The sequence below is a fragment of the Anser anser genome (genome assembly GCF_964211835.1).
Source record: "Anser anser genome assembly, contig: SUPER_W_unloc_10, whole genome shotgun sequence".
NCBI classification, from domain to species: Eukaryota; Metazoa; Chordata; class Aves; order Anseriformes; family Anatidae; genus Anser; species Anser anser.
This window is the reverse complement of record NW_028154222.1, coordinates 52,625-64,870: the sequence shown is the minus strand read 5'-3', so window position 1 is coordinate 64,870 and position 12,246 is coordinate 52,625. Positions and strand designations below refer to the sequence as shown.

The 12,246-nt window shown below is 45.0% G+C and overlaps 1 protein-coding gene and 1 long non-coding RNA gene across 23 annotated transcripts in view; one reads left to right on the top strand and one right to left on the bottom strand.

Moving 5' to 3' along the window:
* Positions 1–12,246, top strand: part of LOC310888828 (mesoderm induction early response protein 3-like) — a 111,630-nt gene that overhangs the window by 85,628 nt on the left and 13,756 nt on the right. For 18 of the 22 annotated variants that reach the window (XM_083852444.1, XM_083852443.1, XM_083852446.1 and 15 more), the window contains one exon: positions 1,781–1,875. In XM_083852444.1, coding sequence (XP_083708570.1) covers positions 1,781–1,875 — 95 coding nt within the window. The remainder of the gene's footprint in view (positions 1–1,780; positions 1,876–12,246) is intronic. The other 4 variants (XM_083852449.1, XM_083852448.1, XM_083852442.1 and 1 more) reach the window with 1 other exon arrangement.
* Positions 5,055–11,950, bottom strand: LOC310888835. Its single transcript, XR_014576199.1, has 2 exons — positions 10,438–11,950; positions 5,055–10,159 (listed from the first exon to the last, which is right to left on the bottom strand). It is a non-coding gene; the product is annotated as an uncharacterized lncRNA (long non-coding RNA).

Here is a 12,246-nt window from a genome sequence, read left to right as displayed (position 1 = left end):
CAGAGGGCCTGATCTGTCATCCAGACCTGACCCATAGGGAAGTCTGTTGTCTCCCTGGAGCCCGGATAAGAGACATCACTTGGAAAGTCACTCGCCTAGTACGGCCTTCTGATTATTACCCTTTATTGTTTTCAACGTTGGCAGTAATGAGGTAGAAAAGGGAAGTTCAAGAGCGATCAAGAGGAACTTTATATCTCTGGGGTGATTGGTTGAGGGATCAGGTGTACAGGTAGTGTTTTGCTCTGTCCTTCCTTCCAGTAGCAGGGATCAATACTGAAAGGAACAGGCAGAGACAGCAGATCAATATGTGGCTCCGAGGCTGGTGCCGCCATGTTGTGCGTTAACCCAGCTGGCAGCTAAGCACCACACAGCCGTTCGCTCACCATCCCCCCTCCCTCTCTGAGATGGGGGAGAGAATCAGGAAAGTGAAGCCTGTGGGTTGAGATAGAGACAGTTTATTAGGACAGGAATATAATAATAATAAAAATAATAAAAATAATAATAATGTGTACGAAACAAGTGATGCACAATGCAATTGCTCACCACCTGCTGACCGATGCCCAGCCTAAACCCGAGCAGCCGGCCCCCCCCCCACCCCGGCCAGCCACCCCTATATATTGTTCAGCATGACGTCAGATGGTATGGAATACCCCTTTGGCCAGATTGGGTCAGCTGTCCTGGGTCTGTCCCCTCCCAGCTCCTGCTGCACCCCCAGCCTGCTCGCTGGCAGGACAGAGCGAGAAGCTGGGAAGTCCTTGGCTTGGTGTAAACACTGCTCTGCAACAATTAAAACATCAGCATGTTATCAACACTCTTCTCATCCTAATCCAAAGCATAGCACCCAACCATCTACTAGGAGGAAAATTAACTCTGTCCTAGCTGAAACCAGGACACTTTAAAGCTTGAGAACACTGTAGAAAGGAGTGCAAAATTAATTGTGTGAGAAAGAAAGAAAATGACTTTGTAGTAGAATGGTTATCACTTTCATCTGGGAGCAGAAAGGTCTTGGTTCCAGTGCCTGGTTCCAGAAACGCTTTGAGATGTTTTTTTTCCCCTGTTGACTTTAAATGACAGCCAAACAGAATTTTTTGGATCACCATTATGAACGCAGGATGCTTGAAAATTCCTCCTTTATTATATTTAGGCCTAAAGCCATAATCAAGATAGGAAAGCAACAATACTTAAGACAAGACTGACATATGTAAATAGTTTGAACCGCTTTGTTTAAATCATATATTAAAAAACATATATTAAGAAAGGCTGTAGAAAACCACGAAATAAATTGGCTCCTTGTCTGCATCTTTCTTTTCTTAGTGATTTTATTTGTAAAGCTAAAATTCACTTTTACAAGCTGCAGGTTTTTAAGACAAACTGGTTGTTCCTTCGCTCTTTTTACAAACAACTGCTGCTCTTTGTGTCCTATGCAAGAAGTACTTTGGAAAAAAATAATCTCACTGATATCTTGGTGATATTTTAAAGTCTTGTGAGTTGGTTTTTTTTTAATGACAAATTTCATAAGAAATAAATCAGATCTTTTGAATGTCCTTTGCCCTCAAGGATAAAATATTTTAGAAATCAAACTCTTATGATTCTCTATAAACAAGAATTGTTAGATTTCAGGTAGGATATCTGTACAGTAGATGAAAGAACATGGGTCTAAATAACTGGCCTATTGTTTTTTGGATGCATTTGGATATTCGTGTATTAGCAACACATTTTATTCTCTGTAATAGTTTATTGAGCGAAAATGCACTTGTCGTGCTGTTCTTGTTATTGTCAGAAGAGATGACAGCATGGACAGAAGAAGAATGCAGAAGCTTTGAACATGCACTTCTGATTTATGGAAAAGACTTTCATCTCATACGGAAAAACAAGGTTAGTGTTTTTACAGTTAAATGGAAGAATTGGTAGATGCTGAAAATCTGTAAGAGCAATGCATTTGTCCAAAGTCACGCAGAAGAGTGAAATAAGAACCAACATACTAGAACCAGCTTGGTGTTTTTGTGTTAACTTTATCTCGGATGTCATTTGAAAAGGTAGATGAATCAGTGTGTTATCTCTGAAATTGACTTAAATTGGCATCACTTCCATTTATGCACTTATGTTTTACTTTAGTTTAAATGTTTGCCTTGCCTAGTATAGTACTTCATGCTGCGGCTGTAGGAGGGGAAAAATGCCTCTTTACTTAATTTTATCAACAGGAGGGTGTAATTGTACAGAAACAGGTTTAGCTTATTTGTGTTTTCAGAAGAAAGTGCTATAGGCATTGATCAGGACTTTGTTTTCTGGCTAACGAAAGAGTTCTAATCTTGATCTGGATTGCTTCTGATTCATTCCTCTGTGCCTGAAGAATAAGGATTGGATAGTTTTTGATCAAAAATGTGTATCACTTGGTACAGTTGACAGTATTGGACACTTCCAAATTTTATGTGCGTTTCCTTTATGTTTTGATAGCATCTTGAGGGTTTTTTTTGTTTTCTTTAGGAGACTGGTGTGTTTGTCATATTTCAGGTAAACTTTACAGTGTCGTGGTTGCTGTTGAGCAATAGTTGACTAGTCCTGCTCAATACCTGGCTTAACTTGTCCTATGATAAACGTTTGGGCAGTTCAAATTTTAAATGGACCTTACCAATAAATAATAATTCCCCAGAGATGCAAATAAATCATTTAAAAATATTTTTAAAAAAATCCAACATGCAACAAAGCACACGATTTGCAGTATCTGTTGCTATGGACTAGAATTTGTCTAAGAAATCCAGTCGTTTTTATCCAAGTAGGTAAAACGTCAGAAAATTTGGGGAGAGTCCTGGGACCCAGCATAAACTGACGTCACTTGTATATGGAAAGTATCAGCTAGTCAAGATTTAGTGCATGGAGAAATTTAACGACAGATGCTTCCTCATCACTGTACTGCAAAGCATTAGCTGAGACTTCAGATACTAGGTGGTGCATATGGACATATATTCATTTTCTCCCCTGCCTGGTATGTTCTTGTCTAAACTAGCAAGGCTTATTACTATGCCCAAGGCGTTTTGGATTTGCCTCCGATGCTTCTGTAAGCTTGATCAAGCTCAAGTATAGTTTACTGCCATACTATATCAGGATGGAGTTGTATATTCTAGTATATAGTGAAACTTAAACAGGAACTGTGGGCTGATGATGATTTGAAATGTTTCTGCATCCAAAAATTGGTATATTTTATAAGAATATAGGTAGATGTAACAGCTTTTTCTCCAAGAAACTGACTTTGCATAGCAATGTCCATTTTGGGGGTGAAAAAGATGAACAGTTAACAAATCAAAATGAGTCTCTTAAGTCCTTAATACCTTCAAGACAACAATTTTTACTGAAGGGGGTCCAAGACAGCGGGTCAATATTCAAGCATCACTTCCTCCAAGCTCAAGATCGGTGCATCCCTATGAGTAAGAAGGCAAGCAAAAAGGGCAGGAGACCTACATGGATGAGCAGGGAGCTCCTGGCAAAACTCAAACAGAAGGAGGAAATTTACAGCATGTGGAAAAATGGACGGGCCACTTGAGAGGAATATAGGGATACTGTCAGAGTATGCAGGGATGTGACAAGGAAGGCCAAGGCCCATTTTGAATTAGATCTGGCAAGGGATATCAAGGGCATCAAGAAGGGCTTCTTCAAATACATCAGTAGAAAAAGGAAGACCGGAGAAAATGTTGGCCCACTGCTGAATGGGGCGGGTGCTCTGGTGACAAAGGATACGGAGAAGGCAGAGTTGCTGAATGCCGTTTTTTGCTTCAGTCTTCATTGCTGATATCAGCCCTCAGGAATCTCAGACCCTTGGAGACAAGAGAGGAAGTCCAGAGAAAGGAGGACTTTCCCTTGGTCGAGGAGGATCGGGTCAGAGATCATTTAAGCAAACCTGACATCCACAAATCCATGGGCCCTAATGGAAAGCACCCACAGGTGCTGAGGGAGCTGGCCGATGTTATTGCTAGGCCGCTCTCCATCATCTTTGAAAGGCTGTGTAGAACAGGAGAGGTGCCTGAGGAGTAGAAGAAAGCCAGTGTCACACCAGTCTTCAAAACGGGCAAGAAGGAGCACCCAGGCAACTACAGGCCAGTCAGCCTCACCGCCATTCCTGGAAAGATCGGGGAACAGCTCATCTTGGAGGTCATCTCCAAGCACATGGAAGATAAGAAGGTGATCAGGAGTAGTCAGCATGGATTCATCAAGGGAAAATCATGTTTAACCAATCTGATAGCCTTGTATGATGAGATGACTGACCGGGTAGATGAGGGGAGAGCAGTGGATGTGGTCTACCTTGACTTCAGCAAGGCTTTTGACACTGTCTCCCATAGCATCCTCATAGGCAAGCTCAGGAAATGCGGGCTAGATGAGTGGACAGTGAGGTGGACTGAGAGCTGTCTGGATGGCAGGACAAAGAGGATTGTGATCAGTGGTGCAGTGTCTAGTTGGAGGCCTGTAGCTATTGGTGTCCCTCAGGAGTCAGTACTGGGTCCAGTGTTGTTCAACCTATTCATCAATGACCCGGATGATGGAACGGAGTGCACCCTCAGCAGGTTTGCTGATGGCACAAAGCGCAAGGAGTGTCTGATACCCCAGAGGGCTGTTCTGCCATTCAGAGGGACTTTGACAGGCTGGAGGGTTGGGCCGAGAGGAACCTCGTGAAGTTCAACAAGGGCAAGTGCAGGGTCCTGCACCTAGGGAGGAATAACCCCATGCACCAGTACAAGCTGAGGGCTGACCTGCTGGAGAGCAGCTCTGCAGAGAGAGACCCCGGGGAGTCCTGGTGGACAGCAGGCTGACCATGAGTCAGTAATGTGCCCTTGTGGCCAAGAAGGCCAATGGTATCCTGGGGTGCATTCGGCAGAGTGTTGCCAGCAGGTCAAGGGAGGTGATCCTCCCCCTCTACTCAGCCCTGGTGAGGCCACACCTGGAGCATTGTGTTCAGTTCTGGGCTCCCTAGTACAAGAGGGACATGGAACTACTGGAGAGAGTCCAGAGGAGGGCTACTAAGGTGATTAGAGTGTTAGCGTAGCAACCACATAACCACCAAGTGATTATATGAAGGTGCTTTATTCAGCGCTGGAAGCCGGGGCAGGTGCCCAAATCTGGCTTCGAGTCCCGTTACTTCCCAGCCATTATTTATACATTCAACATTGCGTAAGGTATACATATTCATTACAGGTGGTAACATCAGCCTCGCATTTCATTCTAATTAGCTCCCCTCCCCTTTGCACATGCGTGGCGCACTCTGGTGGTCGTCCAGGTGGTCGTCCAGATGAAGTAAGGAGTCTTCCTCTCCGCTAAACTTTTCACCTTTCTCACTCGACGCATGCTCCCTCCGCTCCTTGGTTCTGCTTCAACTCATTTCAGCATTTCCAGGCCCTTATCCAAGGTCAGGTTGTACCTGTTCCCTCCCAGGGTTCCCCTTCAACGATTCCTTTAAATGTTCAGTGTACTCCCTAAGTTTCCAGTGTACATAGATTAATTGATAATGTAAGTACATTTGGCAATGCTTAATTATACTGTATGTCCCATCACCTAAGAGACATTAGTAAAACATCCATTCGATTCTCCCCAACACTAACATTTCCCCCCTTTGAAAATACTTCACTCATACCAAGAGCAAGTATTTTCATTACTATTAGGTTGAATCAGGTTAGTAGAGGTTAGTGAGTATAACTTGATATAGAGATTAGTAAGTATAATCTTAACGCATCTTCGTTAGTCTACTATCTTATTGATTCCTCTATGCCTGCTTGTTAACGCTAGTATTATAGGATGGGGGTGGAGTAAGTGGGATAGGGTGTTCTGGGTGATTCCCAGTAACCTACTAACCTCCTTAACCACATTGGCAATGAAATGTGGTCCCCTGTCTGAAGAAATACCCAATGGTACACCAAATCTAGGGATTATTTCCTGTAGTAACCATTTTACCGTTTCCTTTGCTTGGTTGGTGCGACAGGGAAGGGCCTCCGGCCATCCTGAAAAAGTATCAACCCCTACCAATAGGTATTTATAACCTCTTGCTTTAGGCAGTTCTACGAAGTCTATTTGCCAGTAATCTCCAGGCTCTATCCCAGCTCTAGTTCTTCCCATCTCAGCATGTTTCCTTGCTACCGGATTATTCTTTAAGCAAAGCTCACATTTTGACATTACTGACTTTGCCATTGTTAACATGTGTACCGAGATGACACCTCGTTTCAAATAGGTCACCATTGCTCCTGCACCCCAGTGACATTCATTATGTTTTATTTGTAAGATTTCTCGCATTACTATAGGAGGCACTATAAGTTGTCCTGTCGCAGTCACATACCATCCGTCAGGATTCTTCTGGGCCTTCATCAAATTTGCAAGTCTCTCGTCTTCTGCTGAATACTTTGGGTCTTTAGGTAATTTAAAACAAGAGAGGCCTACCTTCGATGGAATTAGAGCCATTGCTTTCCATACTTCACGCGCAACCTTCCGGGCCGTCAAATCTGCCAGTCTGTTACCTTCTGCAATCTCTGACGCCCCTCCTTGATGGGCTTTACAATGCATTATGGCCACCTGTTGGGGTTTCTGTACAGCTGTTATTAATTTCAATATTTCTTCCTGGTATTTTATATTAGTCCCTTGTGAGGATAGCATTCCCCTTTCTTTCCATAATGCCCCATGTACATGAACTACCCCGAATGCATATTTTGAATCTGTCCAAATATTCACGTTCTTACCCTCGCTTAGTTCCAGGGCTCATGTCAGGGCAACTATTTCTGCTCGTTGGGCTGAAGTCCCCGGAGGTAGGGAATTTGCCTCAATCACTACCTTTGATGTTGTTACCGCGTATCCTGCATAACGAGTCCCATTTTCCACAAAGCTGCTTCCATCCGTGAAAAGTTCCCAATCTGGTCTCTCCAGAGGCTGATCTTTTAAGTCTGTTCTGCTGGCATAGGTATGTTCGATGATCTCCACGCAATCATGACTGAGGTCTCCTTCCTCCGTAGTTGTTCCTAGAAACACTGCTGGGTTCAATAAGTTAGTAGTTCTTAAGATTACATCATCTTGCTCAGTTAGTATAGCTTGATATTTCATCGTTCGGCTGGGCGATAGCCAGTGGCCCCCCTTTTGCTCCAATACCGTAGTCACCATATGTGGCATGAACACCTCAATTCGTTTCCCTAATGTGAGCTTCCTGGCTTCCTGTATTAAAAGGACTGTGGCTGTCACGGCCCTTAAACACGAGGGCCATCCAGCGCTTACCGCATCCAATTGTTTAGAAAAATACCCCACAGGTCTTTTCCAGCTCCCAAGTCGCTGGGTCAGTACTCTTAACGCCAATCCTTGTCTCTCATGCACAAACAGCTGGAAGTCCTTTGGTAAGACCGGCAAGCCCAAGGCAGGCGCCTTTATCAGGGCTTCCTTTAATTTCTTAAAGGCCTCTTGTTGTGGCTTTCCCCAGGTAAACGTACAGGCCTTTTGGGTTTCATAGAGGGGCTTTGCTATGAGTCCATAGTCCATTACCCACAGTCTGCACCACCCGGCCATACCTAGGAAAGCCCGTAGTTCGTGCAAATTTCGCGGCTCGGGGATTTCGCAAATAGCTTGTATTCGGTTAACTCCCAATTTTCTTTGTCCTTGAGAAATTTCACATCCCAAATAAATTACTGTTGTGCACGCGATTTGTGCCTTTTGTTTAGAAACCTTGTACCCATTTAGTCCCAATTGATTCAAAATATCAATAGTTACCTGAATACATTCTGACTCTCCTTCGGTAGCTATTAATATATCGTCCACATATTGTAACAGCAGGTATCGATCCTTTGGTACCTGAATTTGTCCTTGGTTAATCCAATCTTCTATTTCTTTAGCTAGTTGACCGCCGAAGAGGGTCGGGCTATTCTTGAATCCTTGAGGCAATCTTGTCCAGGTCAGTTGCATCTTCCGTCCGTTCCGTGGATTTTCCCATTCAAAAGCAAAGAGTTTTCTACTATCCTTGTCAATGGGTATGCAGAAGAAGGCATCTTTTAAATCAATTACCGTAAACCACTTATATTTCTCTTTTACAGATGTTAACAATGTATAAGGATTAGCCACCACTGGGTGAATATCTTTTGTTATTTCGTTTATTGCCCTAAGGTCCTGCACTAGCCTGTATTCCCCATTAGGTTTCTTTACTGGGAAAATTGGGGTATTATATTCAGATTTGCATTCCTCCAGAATGTGGTAGCTAAGAAATTTATCTATAATCTTTACTATTCCTAGCCTAGCTTCTAGCTTCAATGGGTACTGTTTAATCCGTACCGGTCGGGCCCCTTCCTTAAGTTCAATTTTTACTGGCTGGGCTACTTTTGATTTTCCAGGCACGTCCGTTTCCCAAATTGCAGGCATTACTGCATTTTCTACCTCTTTTGGGATATGAGGAACAGCCTTCTCTTTAATCATTAATATTTGTCCCACTTTTGATTCCGGGATTCTCATAATCAATTCTCCATCTTCAAACATTATGGTAGCGTTTAGTTTAGTTAGCAAATCCCGTCCCAAAAGAGGAATAGGGCATTCTGGTACATATAAAAATTCATGCGTAATTTCTTTACCTCCAAACCGTAAATCAAGGGGTTGTAAGAACGGCCGTATTTCCTCCTTCCCCTGCCCCTTAATCCTGCATGTTCTCTCCCTTGAATTACTGCTAATAAGTTCTGTTGTTGCCTTTTTGTCGTTTCCTTTTCCCTGTTATTATACACTTTCCAGGTTATTTCCAACAGCCTATCCAAATTTCTCAAATCTGCACCTTCCAACTTTTGCAATTTCTTCCTAATATCCTCTTGGGCTTGTCCCAGGAAAATGAGTGCTAATTGAGCTTTAGCTTGCTCAGTCTCTACGTCTAAATCTGTATATTTCTTAGCAGTTTCTTTCAATCTCTCTAAAAAGGCGGAAGGTGATTCCGCTTTTTCTTGCCTGACATTATACAATTTTGACCAATTTATGGTCCGGGGCATGGCATTCTGTACCCCGACTTGTACCCAATCTTGATATCTCTTCAGCCTCCTTATTCCATCCCCTGTGTTATAATCCAATTGGGGATCCTCAGTGGGGAAGTTTTGATCTAGATTTCCAAGCACTAATCCATTTCGTATATCTTCTCGGGCTCTCTCTCTGGCTGCCCGCAATACCATGTCTTTTTCTGTCGAGTCCATCAAAGTATCCAGGATCACCTGGAGATCATCCCAATTGGGATTTTGGGTTTTAATTATCATTTTCATTACCCTAGCTACTTTATCTGGGTTTTCCCTGTAGGTGCCGGCTGCTTGTTTCCATATCATTAAATCCCCAGCCGAAAAAGGCACCTTAACATATACCGGTCCTTCTGTCCCCACTCCTTGCCTGAGGGGAGCGATTATTTTCCCTCCCTGTTCATTTATAGTTTCTCCTGCCCTTCGCTGTTGCCGGGTCCTATGTGACACAGGGGAGGCTAAAGTCGGGGATTCTCCATCACTACTGCTATCTTCCTTTTCTCTTTTCCCTCCCTGTCCTGGCTCTTCCGGCGGAGCCGACGGCGCAACTTCCAAATCAATATTTCCATTATTCATTTCCCCATAATACTTATTATTCTCTATTGCCTGATGCTGTATACAGCGTCCCTCCTTAGTACATGCACAACAACGTTCCTCAGTTGAAACCTCAAGCACCATTATTCCACAAGCATGCTGCCATTCAGGCTTTCGGCGCAAATAAAAGAATAATTCCACATACGGCAGTTCATCATATTTTCCTTCCCGCTTGCAAAATAGCATCAATTGTAAAATTGTATTATATTGCAATGTTCCATTCTCAGGCCAAGTTTCTTGGTCCTCTAGTTTATACTGTGGCCACCAAATATTACAATAATCAATCAGCTTTCCTTTCCGCATTTCTTGACCAAAACCTCCCTCTTTCCAGTGTGCTAGCAAACACCCCAGCGGGGATGTCCGTGGGATAGGTACATCTTTTCCCAGAATTCCTTTAATCTTTTTCATTTTGAGCTTATGATACAAACCCAAAAGCTGCCGGAGCAGCAGCACACTCTCCCAGAAGCTGCCGGAGCAGCAGCACACTCTCCCAAAAGCTGCCGGAGCAGCAGCGTGCTCTCCCAGAAGCTGCCGGAGCAGCAGCACGCTTTCCCAAAAGCTGCCGGAGCAGCAGCGTGCTCTCCCAGAAGCTGCCGGAGCAGCAGCACGCTTTCCCAAAAGCTGCCGGAGCAGCAGCGTGCTCTCCCAGAAGCTGCCGGAGCAGCAGCACGCTTTCCCAAAAGCTGCCGGAGCAGCAGCGTGCTCTCCCAGAAGCTGCCGGAGCAGCAGCACGCTTTCCCAAAAGCTGCCGGAGCAGCAGCGTGCTCTCCCAGAAGCTGCCGGAGCAGCAGCACGCTTTCCCAAAAGCTGCCGGAGCAGCAGCGTGCTCACCCAGAAGCTGCCGGAGCAGCAGCACGCTTTCCCAGAAGCTGCCGGAGCAGCAGCGTGCTTACTACATACCAATAATACCAGGTGCTGACCCTTCAGCACAAACCAATACAATTACCAATACCAAACCACCAATGCCGAACCTGCAGAACTTTCGCTCTGTCTAACGGACGGCGCCTAGGCTTACCCCGGGAGCTCCCTGCCCAACCGAGCGTGGCTTTCGCCGCGTCTGACCGGCAGGCTTTCCCAGCCAAATCGGTACCGAATACCCAAGTTGAAAGCACCTTTGCTTACCACTCCAGTGGTACGTCGTGAGCAGCGGAGGTCGGTCGTGGTCGACTGCTCCCCGAGAATCCCTCGGTGCCGGCTGGAGCGAAACCGAGACACGAGCCGCCTCAGCAGTGCCCACGCTGTCCCATCTGGGTCGCCAAAATGTTAGCGTAGCAACCACATAACCACCAAGTGATTATATGAAGGTGCTTTATTCAGCGCTGGAAGCCGGGGCAGGTGCCCAAATCTGGCTTCGAGTCCCGTTACTTCCCAGCCATTATTTATACATTCAACATTGCGTAAGGTATACATATTCATTACAGGTGGTAACATCAGCCTCGCATTTCATTCTAATTAGCTCCCCTCCCCTTTGCACATGCGTGGCGCACTCTGGTGGTCGTCCAGGTGGTCGTCCAGATGAAGTAAGGAGTCTTCCTCTCCGCTAAACTTTTCACCTTTCTCACTCGACGCATGCTCCCTCCGCTCCTTGGTTCTGCTTCAACTCATTTCAGCATTTCCAGGCCCTTATCCAAGGTCAGGTTGTACCTGTTCCCTCCCAGGGTTCCCCTTCAACGATTCCTTTAAATGTTCAGTGTACTCCCTAAGTTTCCAGTGTACATAGATTAATTGATAATGTAAGTACATTTGGCAATGCTTAATTATACTGTATGTCCCATCACCTAAGAGACATTAGTAAAACATCCATTCGATTCTCCCCAACACTAACAAGAGGACTGGAGCAACTGTCGTAAAAGGACAGGCTGAGAGAACTGGGCATGTTTATCCTGGAAAAGAGAAGACTGAGGGGAGACCTCATTAATGTATATCAGTATCTGAGGGGAGGGTGTTGAGAGGATGGAGCCAGTCTCTTTTCAGTTGTGGGTCTAGGGTCTAGGCTGACGGGCCTATAGTTCCCTGGGTCTTCCTTACGACCCTTCTTATAGATGGGCATCTGTTGTGGTTTAACCCGGCTGGCAGCTAAACACCACACAGCCGTTCGCTCACCCTCCCCCCTCCCTCTCTGGGATGGGGGAGAGAAACGGGAAAGTGAAGCCGGTGAGTTGAGATAAAGACAGTTTATTAAGACAGGAAAATAATAATAACAATAATAATAATAATAGTGATAATGATAATAGTATTAATAATAATAATGTGTAAGAAAACAAGTGATGCACAATGCAATTGCTCACCACCTGCTGACCGATGCCCAGCCTAAACCCGAGCAGCCGGCCCCCCCCCCACCCCGGCCAGCCACCCCTATATATTGTTTAGCATGACGTCAGATGGTATGGAATACCCCTTTGGCCAGTTTGGGTCAGCTGTCCTGGGTCTGTCCCCTCCCAGCTCCTGCTGCACCCCCAGCCTGCTCGCTGGCGGGACAGAGCGAGAAGCCGAAAAGTCCTTGGCCTGGAGTAAACACTGCTCTGCAACAATTAAAACATCAGCATGTTATCAGCGCTCTTCTCATCCTAATCCAAAACATAGCACCCTACCAGCTACTATGAGGAAAAATTAACTCTGTCCTAACTGGAACCAGGACAGATATCCACCCCTTATTCCATACCAT